Source organism: Hemitrygon akajei, chromosome 31 (genome assembly GCF_048418815.1).
Source record: "Hemitrygon akajei chromosome 31, sHemAka1.3, whole genome shotgun sequence".
NCBI classification, from domain to species: Eukaryota; Metazoa; Chordata; class Chondrichthyes; order Myliobatiformes; family Dasyatidae; genus Hemitrygon; species Hemitrygon akajei.
The window spans coordinates 12,388,098-12,407,310 of record NC_133154.1 but is presented as its reverse complement, the minus strand read 5'-3'; the positions used below and the strand labels follow the sequence as shown (position 1 = coordinate 12,407,310).

General features: G+C 45.3%; 1 protein-coding gene across 2 annotated transcripts in view; it reads left to right on the top strand.

The window, feature by feature from the left end:
* LOC140719241 (uncharacterized) overlaps positions 1-12,898 on the top strand; it is a 36,371-nt gene extending 23,473 nt beyond the window's left edge. Inside the window, exons 10-11 of one of the 2 annotated variants that reach the window (XM_073033710.1) lie at positions 7,892-8,022; positions 8,935-12,898. In XM_073033710.1, coding sequence (XP_072889811.1) covers positions 7,892-8,022; positions 8,935-9,236 — 433 coding nt within the window. In that variant the 3' untranslated portion in view covers positions 9,237-12,898. The remainder of the gene's footprint in view (positions 1-7,891; positions 8,023-8,934) is intronic. The other variant, XM_073033711.1, reaches the window with a different exon arrangement.
* The last annotated feature ends 6,315 nt before the right edge of the window (positions 12,899-19,213 follow it).

Sequence of the window (19,213 nt, the reverse complement as noted above, 5' to 3'; positions counted from 1 at the left end):
CCTACTGCCTTTAACACTCTCTGCTGCTAGGAGGACAATCCCTGGGACTTTCCGAGATCCGTGGTCGGTGCCGAGGCCGGGTTGATGACAAAAGCCAGGGTCAGTTGATGCCCCCAGTAACCATGCAGTCCGTTTAACCGTGCGCCCATGTGCTAAAGGTGTCAGCAACATATCGTGTTTGAAAGTATGGTGGGATGAGGAGAGATGCAGGCCACTTACGGGTCAAGTTCAAGTTTAATTAAAATTCAGACATACTCACATATACAGCTAAATGAAACAGCATTCCTCTGGAGCCAAAGTGCAAAACGCAATACATACAGTCACACACATCACATACAGTCACACACATCACATACAGTCACATATCATATACACACACATCACATGCAGTCACGCACATCACATACAGTCACACACATCACATACAGTCACGCACATCACATACAGTCACACACATCACATACAGTCACACACATCACATACAGTCACATATCATATACAGTCACACACATCACATACAGTCACATATCATATACAGTCACACACATCACATGCAGTCACGCACATCACATACAGTCACATATCATATACAGTCACACACATCACATACAGTCACACACATCACATACAGTCACATATCATATACAGTCACACACATCACATACAGTCACACACATCACATACAGTCACATATCATATACAGTCACACACATCACATGCAGTCACGCACATCACATACAGTCACACACATCACATATAGTCACATATATAGTCACACATGGTACATAGTCACGCACATCACATACAGTCACATATCATATACAGTCACACACATCACATACAGTCACATATCATATACAGTCACACACATCACATACAGTCACACACATCACATACAGTCACATATCACATACAGTCACACACATCACATACAGTCACACACATCACATACAGTCACATATCACATACAGTCACACACATCACATACAGTCACACACATCACATACAGTCACACACATCACATATAGTCACACACATCACATGCAGTCACACACATCACATGCAGTCACACACATCACATGCAGTCACGCACATCACATACAGTCACACACATCACATGCAGTCACATGGTATATAGTCACACATGGTACATAGTCACGCACATCACATACAGTCACATATCATATACAGTCACACACATCACATACAGTCACACACATCACATGCAGTCACACACATCACATGCAGTCACACACATCACATACAGTCACATATCATATAGTCACACATGGTACATAGTCACACACACCACATGCAGTCACATATCATATAGTCACACATGGTACATAGTCACGCACATCACATGCAGTAACGCACATCACATACAGTCACATATCATATAGTCACACATGGTACATAGTCACGCACATCACATGCAGTAACGCACATCACATACAGTCACATATCATATAGTCACACATGGTACATAGTCACGCACATCACATACAGTCACACACATCACATACAGTCACATATCATATAGTCACACATGGTACATAGTCACGCACATCACATACAGTCACGCACATCACATACAGTCACATATCATATAGTCACACATCACATACAGTCACATATCATATAGTCACACATGGTACATAGTCACGCACATCACATACAGTCACACACATCACATACAGTCACATATCATATAGTCACACATGGTACATAGTCACACACATCACATACAGTCACATATCATATAGTCACACATCACATACAGTCACATATCATATAGTCACACATGGTACATAGTCACGCACATCACATACAGTCACATATCATATAGTCACACATCACATACAGTCACATATCATATAGTCACACATGGTACATAGTCACGCACATCACATACAGTCACATATCATATAGTCACACATCACATACAGTCACATATCATATAGTCACACATGGTACATAGTCACGCACATCACATACAGTCACACACATCACATACAGTCACATATCATATAGTCACACATGGTACATAGTCACGCACATCACATACAGTCACACACATCACATACAGTCACATATCATATAGTCACACATGGTACATAGTCACGCACATCACATACAGTCACACACATCACATACAGTCACATATCATATAGTCACACATGGTACATAGTCACGCACATCACATACAGTCACGCACATCACATACAGTCACGCACATCACATACAGTCACATATCATATAGTCACACATGGTACATAGTCACGCACATCACATACAGTCACGCACATCACATACAGTCACATATCATATAGTCACACATCACATACAGTCACATATCATATAGTCACACATGGTACATAGTCACGCACATCACATACAGTCACGCACATCACATACAGTCACATATCATATAGTCACACATCACATACAGTCACATATCATATAGTCACACATGGTACATAGTCACGCACATCACATACAGTCACATATCATATACAGTCACACATGGTACATAGTCACGCACATCACATACAGTCACATATCATATACAGTCACACATGGTACATAGTCACGCACATCACATGCAGTAACGCACATCACATACAGTCACATATCATATAGTCACACATGGTACATAGTCACACACACCACATGCAGTCACATATCATATAGTCACACATGGTACATAGTCACGCACATCACATACAGTCACATATCATATAGTCACACATGGTACATAGTCACGCACATCACATACAGTCACATATCATATAGTCACACACATCACATACAGTCACACACATCACATACAGTCACATATCATATAGTCACACATGGTACATAGTCACGCACATCACATACAGTCACATATCATATAGTCACACACATCACATACAGTCACACACATCACATACAGTCACATATCATATAGTCACACATGGTACATAGTCACGCACATCACATACAGTCACACACATCACATACAGTCACATATCATATAGTCACACATGGTACATAGTCACGCACATCACATACAGTCACACACATCACATACAGTCACATATCATATAGTCACACATGGTACATAGTCACGCACATCACATACAGTCACATATCATATAGTCACACACATCACATACAGTCACACACATCACATACAGTCACATATCATATAGTCACACATGGTACATAGTCACGCACATCACATACAGTCACATATCATATAGTCACGCACATCACATACAGTCACATATCATATAGTCACACATGGTACATAGTCACGCACATCACATACAGTCACACACATCACATACAGTCACATATCATATAGTCACGCACATCACATACAGTCACATATCATATAGTCACACATGGTACATAGTCACGCACATCACATACAGTCACATATCATATAGTCACACATGGTACATAGTCACGCACATCACATACAGTCACATATCATATAGTCACACATGGTACATAGTCACGCACATCACATACAGTCACATATCATATAGTCACACATGGTACATAGTCACGCACATCACATACAGTCACATATCATATAGTCACGCACATCACATACAGTCACACACATCACATACAGTCACATATCATATAGTCACACATGGTACATAGTCACGCACATCACATACAGTCACACACATCACATACAGTCACATATCATATAGTCACACATGGTACATAGTCACACACACCACATGCAGTCACATATCATATAGTCACACATGGTATATAGTCACGCACATCACATACAGTCACGCACATCACATACAGTCACATATCATATAGTCACACATGGTACATAGTCACACACATCACATACAGTCACATATCATATAGTCACACATCACATACAGTCACATATCATATAGTCACACATGGTACATAGTCACGCACATCACATACAGTCACGCACATCACATACAGTCACATATCATATAGTCACACATCACATACAGTCACATATCATATAGTCACACATGGTACATAGTCACGCACATCACATACAGTCACACACATCACATACAGTCACATATCATATAGTCACACATGGTACATAGTCACACACATCACATACAGTCACATATCATATAGTCACACATGGTACATAGTCACGCACATCACATACAGTCACACACATCACATACAGTCACACACATCACATACAGTCATACACAGCACATACAGTCACTCACATCACAAACATTCACACACATTACATACAATCACACACCTCACGTACAGTCACACACTTCACATACAGTCACACACTTCACATACAGTCACACACAGCACATACAGTCACACATGTCACATACAGTCACACACATCAGATACAGTCACACACAGCACATACAGTCACACACTCTACATATACTTACAACAGTACGTACGGTCACAGAGTAACGTTAGCACAGTCACCTGAGTGGCATGGCCTGGATATTGATGGTGCGTGGGATAACGCAGTGGAGCCATGCTTCTGTAAGAAAAAGCACACAGCAGTTCCCCATCTCCCACAGCTACAGCTAAAGGCAATCCAGGGAGTGAACACTTGAGAACACGTTGGGGGGGGGGGGGCGGTGGTGCAGGGGGGCAGGGGTTAGCCAGAACAGATTCCAGCACGCCGTCTGCGTCTCTGCTCTCTCCTACACTGCCTATGCCCGAGTGGCTGTCACGGGCAACAACATGGAATGAGGCCCTGGTCCACGAGACAGCCGAGTGAGTGAGCGGAGCCCCCTTTAATGCATTCCTGCCTTATCACAATAGACAATAGGTGCAGGAGTAGGCCATTCGGCCCTTCTAGCCAACACCGCCATTCACGGTGATCATGGCTGATCATACACAATCAGTACCCCGTTCCTGCCCTCTCCCCATATCCCTTGACCCTGCTATCTATAAGAGCTCTATCTAACTCTCTCTTGAACGCATCCAGAGACTTGGCCTCCACTGCCTTCTGGGGCAGAGCATTCCACATATCCACCACTCTCTGGGTGAAAAAGTTTTTCCGCATCTCTGTTCTAAATGGCCTACCTCTTATTCTTAAACTGTGGCCTCTAGTTCTGGACTCATCCATCAGCGGGAACATGCTTCCTGCCTCCAGTGTGTCCAATCCCTTAATAATCTTATATATTTTAATCAGATCCCCTCTCATCCTTCTAAATTCCAGTGTATACAAGCCCAGTCGCTCCAATCTTTCAACATATGACAGTCCCACCATTCCGGGAATTAACCTTGTGAACCTACGCTGCACTCCCTCAATAGCAAGAATGTCCTTCCTCAAATTTGGAGACCAAAACTGCACATAATACTCCAGGTGGGGTCTCACCAGGGCCCTGTACAGCTGCAGAAGGACCTCTTTACTCCTATACTCAATTCCTCTTGTTATAAAAGCCAGCATGCCATTAGCTTTCTTCACTGCCTGCTGTACCTGCATGCTTGCTTTCATTGACTGATGTACAAGAACACCTAGATCTCGTTGTACTTCCCCTTTTCCTAACTTGACTCCATTTAAATAGTAATCTGCCTTCCTGTTCTTGCCACCAAAGTGGATAACCTCACATTTATCCACATTAAACTGCATCTGCCATACATTTGCCCACTCACCCAACCTGTCCAAGTTACCCTGCATTCTCATAACATCCTACTGACATTTCACACTGCCACCCGGCTTTGTGTCATCAGCAAATTTGCTAATGTTACTTTTAATCCCTTCATCTAAATCATTCATGTATATTGTAAACAGCTGCGGTCCCAGCACCGAACCTTGCGGTACCCCACTGGTCACAGCCTGCCATTCCAAAAGGGACCCGTTAATCACTACTCTTTGTTTCCTGTCAGCCAGCCAATTTTCAATCCATGTCAGTACTCTGCCCCCAATACCATGTGCCCTAATTTTGCCCACTGATCTCCTATGTGGGACTTTATCAAAAGCTTTCTGGAAGTCCAGGTACACTACATCCACTGGCTGTCCCTTGTCCATTTTCATAGTTACATCCTCAAAAAACTCCAGAAGATTAGTCAAGCATGATTTTCCCTTCATAAATCCATGCTGACTCGGACTGATCCTTCTATTGCTATCCAAATGTGTAATTTCCTCTTTTATAATTGACTCCAGCATCTTTCCCACCACTGACGTCAAGCTAACCGGTCTATAATTCCCTGTTTTCTCTCTCCCTCCTTTCTTGAAAAGTGGGACAACATTAGCCACCCTCCAATCAGCAGGAACTGTTCCTGAATCTATAGAACATTGGAAAATGATTACCAATGCGTCCACGATTTCTAGAGCCACCTTTTTAAGTACCCTGGGATGCAGACCATCGGGCACCAGGGACTTATCAGCCTTCAGCCTCAACAGTCTATCCAACACCATTTCTTGCCTAATATAAATTTCCTTCAGTTTATCCTTATCCCTAGTTCCTTTGGCCACTATTACATCTGGGAGATTGTTTGTGTCTTCCCTAGTGAAGACAGATCCAAAGTACCTGTTCAACTCATCTGCCATTTCCTTGTTCCCCATAATAAATTCACCCGTTTCTGTCTTCAATTTTGGTCTTAACTATTTTTTTGCTATTCACATACCTAAAGAAGCTTTTACTATCCTCCTTTATATTCTTGGCTAGTTTACCTTCGTACCTCATTTTTCCTTGGCGTATTGCCTTTTTTGTTATCTTCTGTTGCTCTTTAAAAGAAACATCTCTAATATTTCTCTAAAGTTATTGATTTCAGGCAAAAGTCCAACTTGGCCATGTTTGTGTTCCATTTCAGTTTGACCTTCTACTCTAGTAAATAAATTACTCTGCCCCCTAATCTAATGAAGTAATATCTCAGTCTGGCTTTTAGTGGAGCTCTAGAAACACAAAAGAGTTCATTTTTAAACACACTCAACAGTGTCTACATACTAGACACACCTCCACAGAATTAAGATTTCAGATTCAGATTTATTTATCACGTGTATCAAAAACATTCTGTGAATTGAATTGTTTGCGTTAAGAACCAGCACACTCGAGGATGTGCTGGGGGCACGTTCCGGGGCCAACGTAGCATGCCCACCGTGCTTGGCAGAACCGAGTAATAATGCGACAACAGCAAAGCAAGTCCTGTTCCTCCCTCCCACCTACCCACACACAAACACAGTCCAATAACCCCAGGAAGGGCCGTTTTTGGCCTCCAGCCCCCAGCGGACATGGGTTCGCAGGCATTGGGCCTTCGACCTCCCCAGCAGCCTTGCAGAGATTCACAGACTCGGGGACTCCGGCCATTGGACCTCGACTTTCTAGACTTCAGTCGACCGCTGGGCTCCGATCGATCTCTGGACAACGATCGATCTCCAGGCTCCGATCAACCTTTGGGCTTTGATCTTCAACCCTGATAGAAACAACGGGGGCCCCCTGATCAGCACACGCAAGACGCTGGAGGAACTCATAGAGCCAGCCAGCCTCCACGGAGGAGAATGATCTGTCAACGTTTCCGGCCAAGACTCCCTGCTGCCGCTCTGCGCTTCATGTTTCGGACGCTAACTGCCCTACCCTGTCCTCTCGGAGAACGTCCGCCACGGAGTATTTAGTTGCTTCTGTGTTTGGAGTGTCCTCTGTACCCGTTATCACTGATGGCCAGAGTGAGTTAATGTGCCTGGTGTTTGGGGTGGGGTGGGGTGCTGATTATTATTGAGGTTTAAGATGTTTCCTAAACTGGGTTTCATATTGGATTCTGCTCCCTGTGAGACAGAGTCAATACCAGGGTAGCACCTCGTCTAAGGTTTCCCCCTCATCCCAGCGCCATACCCAAGGGCAGCCCTTTTCAGAGAGGTGCTCACCTCAAGTCCATGACTATCTCTTTGTAATTTTAGTCCTGGGGTAGCGGGGAGCTGGCCCCCCAGTGACCGAGCCACACACCTGGGAGAAGGAGAGAGGCATCGGATTGTTAGCTTGTCCTTCGCTCTCGCCACTGAAGCCTGCCAGCGCAGAAAAGTTATGGCAGGTAAAATGCATAGAACTAACAGACAAACTCACCAGCTTCTGGTAAATGGTTACCACTAACTGGCTTCTGCTAACTGGTTACCACTAACCGGCTTCTGATAACTGGTTCCCCCGATTGGCTTCTGCTAAACTGGCTCCAGCTAACCAGCTTCTGTTAACTGGTTTCAGCCAATCAATTTCGGTTAACTGGTTTTAGCCAACTAACAGTTTTGTAACCAGCATCCGCTAACTGGGTTTCCACGGGCCTGATTCTGGAGTGCGACCCTTCTCACTGTGACTGAGTGAGCAGTGGCCCAGAGTGGACAAGGCGCCCAAGTTGTGTAGGTGAAAGTGCGTTAGCATCCTCGTTCCCTGAAAGATCCGAGGACTTGGAATATGAGAACATGTTGAGTCTGGTTCAACTTCAAATGGTCACACCCAGCCTTTGTGATCCTGAGCCTTACTGAGTTAATGAGTCCAGTCACTGATTTCCAACAAAAAACACAAGACCATAGACACAGGAGCAGAACCAGGCCATTCGGCCCATCGAATCTGCTTCACCATTTGAACATGACTTGATTTATTTTCCCTCTGAACCCCATTCTCTTGCCTTCTCCCCATAACTTTGACTAATCAAGAACGTATCAGCCTCTGCTTTAAATATACCCAGTGATTCGGCCTCCACAACTGTCTACGGTAGTGAATTCTGTCTGGCTAAAGAAATTCCACCCCCCCCACCCCGATCTCTGTTCTAAAGGGACATCCTTCTATTCTGAGCTTGTGTCTTCTGGTCCTAGACTCTCCACTGTAGGATGGGATAAGTGGGGGTAAATAGGTAGTGAGTGGAAGAGAAGAATCTGACATAGGGGCAAATCGTTCATTTGTGCTCATGTTCTGATTCAGTCTAACGTGATGTACCTCATTTTCCTTCCAGCTAAAACTTTAGCTGAGCTGCAGAAGTGGGATGAGGTGACGGAGAGCCAGAGGGTGAAGAGCAGAAGGCAGTCCGACAATGGCGAGTCTGATTGGAAAACGCCGGAAAATGTCCTCACTTTAGCACAGCACAAAGCGACAGCCAATCCAAACTCAGGGTGCCGCCAAGAATCGGCCAATCCAAATTCAGGACAGGAGGCCATTGTTCAGGGAGACAGACAAGCCCCACCAATCCAAGAGCAGCACGTGAGAGGGGGCGGGATCTCAGCCTGGGAGAATGGAACGACTCTCCGGTCGGTCTGAACTGGAGCTGAACAGGCGGAATATTCAATAACCCTCAATCCATTTGTGGTGTAGGCTGTTGTCCTGACCAGGAGAAACTGGTTGCAGAGCAAGCAGCTTAGAACACAAGGCCGCAAATAGCCGGGCTGTGCCGAGGGTGAGCAAGACCATTATTAAGGCTAACACACCTCACTGAATCTCCAAGGGACTAATTGAATCGCCAACACCAGGCTCTTCGTTGCTTGCTTGTTCTGTTAATCTGCTCCAGGCTGGGCCACCGCCCAAGGTGGAGGATGCCGTGTTAGATCAGTGACAGGAGAGCGAAAAGGGCATCTGACTCATCCTGAGGGTCAGGACGATGTGGGACTGGAATCGAACGTCGCGGTGGTATTTCTGATTTACGCCCCACGGTGACGGAGCGGAGGTTAGAACAACCCAGATTCAGGAGAAGGTCTGGAGGTCATCTCTGCTTCCGAGGACACACTTCTCCAGATGTCCTGTTGCTGAATTAAGTTGGAATCCGCCCAGTGCTGTCACTCTCCCACTCTGGGCTCCCTGTCCAGCGATACCCACCTTGGCCAATCTTCACACCACTTCCTTAACGACCCTACTGCCCCCACAGTGGGCAATCACTAACCCTTCACTTCTGGCAGTTTGTGGGGACCGCTGGCGGATCACTGATCCCTGAAACCCCTCCGCACCGAACTAGCCAGAGGTTAGAACTAATTTTACACTAAGCTGGAATTTAAAACAAAAAAAAAATCAATATATTTCAATTAACAGAGAACTAAACTCTTTAAACAGAAACCGGCGTAGATCCTGCGGGAAGAGGGAAAGAGGAGTTTGTGTTTTGGGTTGAGAACTTGGCGTTGGAATTGGGAAATGTGTGAGATTAGAGAGCACAGGCCAGGTTAAAGAAGGCGAGGAGAGTGTGAAAAGCTACATGGAGGGGGAGGTTAGTGACTTTGAAAGATTTGTGTAAAGCGAGGGAGGGAGGCAATGGGATAAGTGGGAGGGTCGCAGATAGGAACAGAGGAATCATTACCAGCAATGGTAATCTGAGAAACCATCAAACATAGGAGTTGAATCAGGCCATTCAGCCCATCAGGTCTGCTGCTCCATTCCATCATGGCTGATTTCTGAACTCCATTCTCCTGCCTTCTCTTTGTAACCTTTGACCCCCTTGCTAATCAAGAACCGAATAAGACAGGAGCAATGTTACAGTAAAAACGAAATCGTTGAGTCTGTAAAAGTGTAATGCTCGTTACTAGCCAGGCCCTTGCTGAGTTCCTCTGCAAGTTTAGATTCTGTTTCTAAGGTGTGAGAATGGGAAGCTACAATAACAGACATCATGACAGCAAACATCGGGGTGCAGATGGGGTAAACGGGGTACTGATAGGGAGAATGCATGCGATCTGTTTCCCAGGGGTGTGGAATCAAGACCTAGGCGGCACAGGTTTAAGTTGACGGGGGTAAGTTTAATAAGGGGGGGCAACTGTTTCTCCCCGACGATGGTCTGAAGTAAACTTGCAGTAGGCAAAGCAATAACTCGCGTTCTGATGATTTACCTCTAATCCGAAAGGAAACTGGGAGGTGAGGAGTAGTACTAGTGATGAAGACCGGGGAAGTGTCAGGGCAATGTTGCCCTGTTCTTTCCAGAGGAAGTGGTTGAAGCAGGTACATTGGCAACATTTAAAAGTTACTTAGGTACATGGACAGGAAATGTTTAGAGCAGAGGTTCCCAACCTGGAGTCCACGGACCCCTTGCTTAATGGTATTGGTCCATGGAATTAAAAAAAAGGTTGGGAACCCCTGGTTTAGAGAGGTATGGGTCAAACACAGGCCCATATACCAGAGGGCATGCATTGAAGATGAGAAGAGGGTAGGTTCAAAGGGGGTGTGAGGGGTAAGTTTTTTTTTACTCAGAGCGAGGTGGATGCCTGGAATCGCTGCCTGGTATGGTGGTGGAGGCAAATACATTTGAGGCTTTTAAGAGGCGTTTGGATAGGCACGTGGGTGTGAGGAAGATGGAGGGATATGGACATTGTGTAGGTAGGAGGGATTAGTGTTTGGGTGTTTTTGATTTGCTTTTAAGCTGGGTCAGCACAACATTGTGGGCCGAATGGCCTGAACTTGTGCTGCACTGGTCTATGGTCTAAGTTTGACTATCTCAAATGGGCGTCTTGGCCAGCATGAAAGAGATGGGCCGGAGGGTCTGTTTCTGCGCTGTACGGCTGTTGCTCTAAATGAAGCAAATCGTCAGTTCAAGACACCTTCATGTTTCTCTCTTCAGTTGTTGCCTTAGTGAGGGTGGAGGGAAAGTGCTGCTAGTCGTGTTTTTAAAGGGAAGAGAGTGCTGTTTGACAGTGACAATGACGGGGTATTACAGGGTGATTGATGTACAGTTTGAGGGGGAGCCTGTGAGCGGTTCACCTGCTGCTTGCAGGCTTGGGAGGTTCAAAAAGCTTTAGCCATTGACACCAGTGTACCTCCATTGCTGGAGAAGGCTGAACGGATTGGAGAGCTGACTTTGAGGAATGCTTTCTATAAGATGGCGAGCAGGAGGTGCAGACACCTGGATGGGTTCTGTAACAGAGCGGACTATAGCAATAATAACAAAGTACCCTGCAGGTGCTGGAAATCCAGAGCAACACACACAAAATGCTGGAAGAACTCAGCAGGTCAGGCAGCATCCATGAAGGGAAATAAACAGTCGATGTTTCAGGCTGTGATCCTTCATCAGGACTGGAAATGAAGGGGGAAGAAGCCAGAATAAGGTGGTGGGAGGAGTGAAAGAGTGCAGACCGAGGGGTGTTAGGTGAAGTCCAGTGAGGGGGAAGGTGGTGGGTGGGGGAGAGGGGATGAAATGAGAATCTGGGAGTTGATGGGTGGAAGGGGTAAGGGGCTAGAGAAGAATGCTGATAGGAGCGGTGAGTAGTAGTAATACATTAACTGGCAATAGAAGGTGATTAATAGTCAGACAAGGGGGTGGAGTTGAAAATATCGGAGGCTTGAGTTGAGAGGAAATGTTTTTGGTAAGTTTGCAGTCCAATGAGAGATCAGGATGATAGTGAATAGTTGGGAGAGTTTGAGAATATGTTAGGGATCATGAAGCTGATATTGCAGGAAATGCCAACTAATTTCTCAGGGATATTTTCCAAAGGTATTTGAGTTCAGTTTAATGAGGCTTTTGCTGTTCCTTGGGGTTAGAAATTGGGATTGTGTTTGGGGTTATGACATAGGGGTACAACGTTAATGCTTTAAAGGAAATAATTTTGAGTAGGCCCTGTTCTTTTGGCTAAACCTACCTTTCCATTGACTAATTTTGACCAGAGGTCCTTGGGTACAACCCCTTATCATGGCTAAGCATTGGAGCAGAAGGCTTCCTGTTTCACAGCCAAAGGGTTGTCCTTCACACCTGGCATGCATGGGGCCTCTTTTCCCCCTCTGCCAGTCCCAAGCCAAGTAATTACCCTGGGAAGGTTGTGGAGCAGCCCATGTTATAGGGCTTTTTCTAGGCTGAAGGAGCTGAAGTCAGTTTCACTCCCAACCACATGATATCCCTTAATACTGAACACAACACCAACCTGGAGAAAATGATGCAAAGAGTGGAATGAAATAGATATTTGACTTCAGTGTTCATCGTAAGATCTGTACATTGTATTAAAGAAACTTCTGCTTCATCTTCTGGACAATTTTTAATGTTTGCTCTGTTAGGGTGGGTGAAAATTCAAAGGTTTAAGGTTCAAAACGCATTTATTATCAAAGTATGCATAAATTATACAACCTTGAGATTTGTCTGCTTACAGGCAGCCACAAAACAAGAAACCCGAAAGAACCCAATTTTTAAAAAATACCAACCCCAGTGAGCAGAGAAAGAGAAAAAAAGAGACAAATCTCGTAAACAACAGAAGCAAGCAACCATATGAAATCCTTACAACACTTACTACACCGATCTTGGTGGATTATTTAGTCTTAACATTTGCCTTTGCTCTTACTTTTTCTTACACTTGCTCTTGGGAAGGGGAAGATATTGAAAGGGTGCAATGCCTAGTACATTTACCAAGGTGTATAATGGTAGAACCGTCCTAGTCACCAAGGTGTATAATGGTAGAACATTCCTAGTCACTAAGGTGAATAATGGTAGAACATTCCTAGTCACAAGGTGTATAATGGTAGAACATTCCTAGTCACCAAGGTGAATAATGGTAGAACATTCCTAGTCACAAGGTGTATAATGGTAGAACATTCCTAGTCACCAAGGTGAATAATGGTAGAACATTCCTAGTCACAAGGTGTATAATGGTAGAACATTCCTAGTCACCAAGGTGAATAATGGTGGAACATTCCTAGTCACCAAGGTGAATAATGGTAGGGCTGCACCTTGAACTTGTCCATTCCATTGACAGACAAAATGTCAAGTTGGCAACGACAGGACATTAACCCAAGAGCGATGAAGACCAGTTATATAAAACTTGCATTCTCAAGGTTTCTTTTTATAGTTTAAGATCATGTATTTGTTTATTATTTTTTATTTATTTAGAGATTATGGCATGGTAACATTTGTGATGCAGAATTATCTTTGGGAATCAAAGCAAGACACAGTAGACAGCACCTGTTCCTGCTATCTCCTAAGCAGAGTTCGCTAGATCAAGGTTTTATGCCATGGACCAATACCATTAAGTATGGAGGCTGGAGAGCAGCTTTGTATGAGGTACAATGCTTGCCAGTTCAACCACATACAGTGAAACACATCTTGGGTAGAAGGCTGAGCTTAAACACAAGAAAAATCTGCAGTTACTGGAAATCCAGAGTAACACTCACAAAATGCCAGAGGAACTCAGATAGTCAGGCAGCATTTCCGGAGGAGTAGCAACAACAGAAATTACGGACCAAGCCCCTCATCAGGATGGGGAAAAAAGCAAGAATAAGGCGGAGAGTACAGGCTGGCAGGTGATAGATGAGACCAGGTGGTGGTGGGGGTGAAGTAAGAAGCTGTTAGGTGATAGGGGAGACCAGGTGGGGGTGGGGGTGAAGTAAGAAGCTGGCAGGTGATAGGTGAGACCAGGTGGGGGTGGAGGGGGTGAAGTAAGAAGCTGGCAGGTGATAGGTGAGACCAGGTGGGGGTGGGGGTGAAGTAAGAAGCTGGCAGGTGATAGATGAGACCAGGTGGGGGTGGAGGTGAAGAAGCTGTTAGGTGATAGGGGAGACCAGGTGGGGGTGGAGGGGGGTGAAGTAAGAAGCTGGCAGGTGATAGGTGAGACCAGGTGGGTGGGGGTGGAGGGGGGTGAAGTAAGAAGCTGGCAGGTGATAGGTGAGACCAGGTGGGGGTGGAAGGGGGTGAAGTAAGAAGCTGGCAGTTGATAGGTAGAAGTAGTAAAAGGCTGAAGAAGGAGATTGATGGGAGAGGACAGTGGGCCATGGGGAAAGGGATGGAGGGGGAGGTGGTGGGCAGCTGAGGAGAAGTGTGTTAACTACAATGAAAGGTCACAGATCTCTTAAACTCCTTTGTACCAGATGATGTGAAACGGGGCTGCCCTCATGTGTCTGTCCTTTAGAGGTAGATGTGGAGCTTGTATCAGATCCTTGGATCCCGTAGATGATGAACAGGGTTTGAATTGTTTTTGGGACAGGCTCCCACGCAAGGTGGGACAACTTTTCCTGCCAGTGCCTCCCACCCCACAAACCCCCTCCATCTATCTACCTGTAGCCACCAGCCTGACACCTTACACCCCTCCTCGGTCCATCAGTCACTTCGAATTCCTGTCTCACCACTTTCCTTCTCTCTGCTCCACATCTCACCTCTCCACTCTGAGCCGGGATGTAGGGTTTCAGCTCAAAAATGTCGACAGTCCCTTGCCTCCCAAAGATGGTGCTCGACGCGATGACTCCTTCAGGCAGTTTGTCCGTTGTCCCATACAACGGAGAACTTTGAAGTCTTCCTGTTTGCAACATCCATTATCGGACTCACCTCAGCACAAGCATCTGTGCCGTCCAAAAACATGCAAAAAGAACTAAAGATTAGTTATTTGTCGCGTGTACGTCAAGACATGCGATGCGGAGAGCAAAAGCTGTTGCCCATGTAGCAGGGTTCCCCTGCCCACGCGTGTGATGAATCCACGGGAAAGGCAGAGACCGAGACGGCTTGGAACCGGCAGCGTCTCGGGAGCTGCCAGTCAGCGTAAGGACTCCTGAATTTTTCCCCCCGGGGTTTACTCCCAAAGCCTTCCGCATGAGTGGGTACAGCCGCAAGGCAGTGGAGGTTTGAGATCAGAGTTTTCCTTCTCCTAGACGCGCTGCCCACCGCGGCTGATGAGCCCCGTCTGCCCGAAGCGCCAGTAGGCCGCCTTTGCCCCTTCTCCTGTCAGTAGAAACAGTACAGCTGGGCTCGATAGCTAAGCCACACGTGAATTTCGGGAGCTGGGCTTGGTTGCCGGAAGCTATTTGAGGTGCACTTTATTTTGAGCGTTTAATAGGCAGTGGGAGTTTGTCCCCTTTACCACCCCCGGCTATAACAACCTTAAGGAACCAGGGAACCAGAAAGAACCTTTTTCCCGGGGTGGAGATGTCAAATACTAGAGAGTATAGCTTTGAGGTGGGAGAGGCGAAGTTTGAAGCAGGTTTGCAAAGTAAGTTCTTATTGCACAGAGAGTGATAGGTGCCTGTAAGTTACTACCAGAGCGGTAATAGATAGATAGATAGATACTTTATTCATCCCCATGGGGAAATTCAACTTTTTAATGGAAACAGACACGACAGCAACTTTGAAGGGGTGTTTAGATTGTCACATGAACAGCAATGGAAGGATTTAAAGATAGAAGGTTTTAAAAAAGATAAGCTTTATTTGTCACATGTAACATCGAAACATGTAAGGTACAGTGAAATGCGTCGTTCGCGTCAACAACCAATACAGAAGAGCGAGCCGGCGCGCCGGCGCCATTCAGGATTCCCGCCATGCTTCCCAGTGCCAACATCTCACTATCCTGACTGTCTTTGGACTGTGGGAGGAAACTGGAGCACCCGGAGGAAACCCACGTGGTCACGCAGAAATCTCTTACAGACAGGGGTGGGAATTGAACCCGGGTTCGCTGGCGCCATAGAATGTTACGGCAGTCGCTATGCTGTAGTGCCGATAGAAATGACGTGTCAGCAGAGGTGATTAGTATGGACAAAGTCTGTTGGCTAAAGGGCCTATTCTTGTTCTGTTCAATGCTCCAACCTCAACTATATCCTTTAATAGGCTGCACAATCCCCACTCTCCCTACTCTCATCAATAAGCCAGTACTCAATCATCGGACTGTCTCTCTTCTCTAAAATCCAAGCCCTGCTCCATCACATTCATCGTCATAGAAAAATACAGCACAGAAACAGGCCATTTGTCCCATCTAGTCCATGTGAAACCATTTGAATTACAGACTCCCATTGACCTGCACCCCTCCCATCCATGTACCTATCAAAGCATCTCTTAAACGCTGAAATCGAGCTTGCACGGACAGCTCGTTCCACACTCTCACGACAAGAAGTTTCTCTTCCCATTCCCCTGGAACTTTTCACCTTTCACCCTTAACCCATGACGTCTAGTTGTAGTCCCACGCAATCTCAGCGGGAAAAGCCTGCATTTACCCTATCTCTACCCCTCATAATTTTGTATACCTCTATCAAATCTCCTCTCAATCGTCTACATTCCAAGGAATAAAATCCTGACCTATTCAATCTTTCCTTATAACACAGATTCTCCAGTCCAGCAACATCCTTGTAAATTTTCTCTGCACTCTTTGAACTGTCTTTACATCTTTCCTGTAGGTAGGTGACTAAATCTGCACAAAATCTCCAAATCTTGCCTTGCCAATGTCTTACACAACTCAACATAACATTCCATCACCCACATTTAGTACTTTGATTTAGGCAGGCCAATGTGTCAAAAACTTTTTTTGCAACCCTTTCTTCCTGTTCCACCGCCTTCAATGATTTGTGGACATGTATTCCCTACACATTTTGCTTCAATATCAGCTTCTAGGACTTCGCCTTTGGGAAGGAATTATTCCCATTCAACAAGACTCCTTGGAGATTTGAACACAATTTCAGGAAAGGGTCCCTTTGATGCACGTTTCAGTTCCTTTAAAAACTTGAAACTCCCCTGGCGTTGACCTCATGACCTGATGTAAGCCGGCATGGATAGGTTGAAAGAATGAATAAATCTGTAACTCACAAGATTCTGCAGACGCTAGAAATCCAGGACAACATTCTGCTTCATCTCCTGGTTTCTAACCAGACTGACCCCTGGACCCTGAGGTACATTCCACAGTCCATTGACACTTCGTCTTACCAGCTAATGATCATTAGTCTTTTTAATATTCAATCACATTATCTGTGTTGTTCTCATTTAATCGTGTTAATTTTTGCACCTTTAACTACTCTTGCACAGTCTGTTCTACAGACCTGTTAATTTGTGGGGGAAAGAATTCAGTCTTGTGATTTCATGTTATGGTCACAAGGATGCTGTTGGTGTCTGCACATTTTTCTCTTTATGTATGAGGGTTGTATATGGACAGTTCAGACCACAAGATTGAGCCTGTGAAAGGTGAAGATAACAGCAAATCAGTCATCAGAGAGATGGTGGACTTGATTTATAGTATCACAGTCTAGGATAGGTTTGGCATCTACACTCAGCAGGTACTTTATTAGGTACACCTGTTCCTTAATGCAAATCTCTAATCAGCCAATCATGTGGCAGCAACTCAGTGCATCAGAATATGCAGACATGGTCAAGCGGTCCAGTTAGTTTTCAGACCAAACAGCAGAATGGGGACAAAATGTGATCCAAATTACCTTGACCATGAAATAATTGTTGGTTTGAGTATCTCAGAAATTGCTGATCCCCCGGGATTTTCACACACAACAGTCTCTAGAGTTTACAGAGAATGGCTCGAAATGCGGAAAAAAAAATCCAGTGAACAGCAGTTCTGTGGGCAAGAACACCCTGTTGATGAGAGAGGTCAGAGGAGAATGACCAGACTAGTTCAAGACTACAGGAAGGCGATAGTAACTCAAATAACCACGCGTTACAATAGTGGTGTGTAGAAGAACCTCTGAGTACATAACACATCAAACCTTGAAGTGGGTGGGCTAATAAAGTGGCCACTGTGGTACGGGAGGTACCTAATGAAGTGGCCACTGAGTGTATATTGGAAAGCCCATGAGGAAGTCATGAATTCTTTAAGTGGAGTTAATGGCTCCCTTTGAAGGGTAGATTTAGAAAGTTCTAGGACTAGGTCTTCCATTGAGGCCACGGCTTGTGGTGGGATGGAACCTCACATTGGGCAAAAGAAGTGTTGCACTACTACAGTCCTTCCACGATGAGGCAACACATCATCTGTGAATCTGAATCTGTTGGGGTCATCTCTTGTATGTGGTGCTACTTTGCATTGGTGAAACCCGACCTAGACTGGGGGACCGCTTTGTCGAGTACATTCGTCCATCCACAAAAAGCAGGATTTCCTAGTGGCCAACCATTTTAATTCCAGTCCCCATTCCATCCCAACATGTCGGCCCATGGACTCCTCTACTATTACTCTCGGGTTACAGAAGCAATGCCTCATATTCTGTCTGGGTAGCTTCCAACCAGATGGCATGAACACTAAACCTGGCAATTTTCCTCATTCCCTTCCCTCTTCTTCCATTCCCCATTCTGGCTCCTCTTCACCTCCCCAAACCTGCCTATCACCTCTCTCTGATGCCCCTCCCCTCCTCCTTCCCTTTCTGCCCTGGTCCACTCTCCTCTACGATCAGATTCCTCCTTCTTCAGCCCTTTACCGTTTCCACCTATCACCTCCCTGCTTCTTACTTCACCTTCTCATTCTGGCTACTTCCCATTCCCTCTCATTCCTGATGAGCACATAGACTGTTTATTCATTTTCACAGATTCTGCCTGATCTGCTGAGTTCCTGCAGCATTTTGTGTGTGTTCTTAAATTAATGCCTAATTTGAAGTATTGTGTG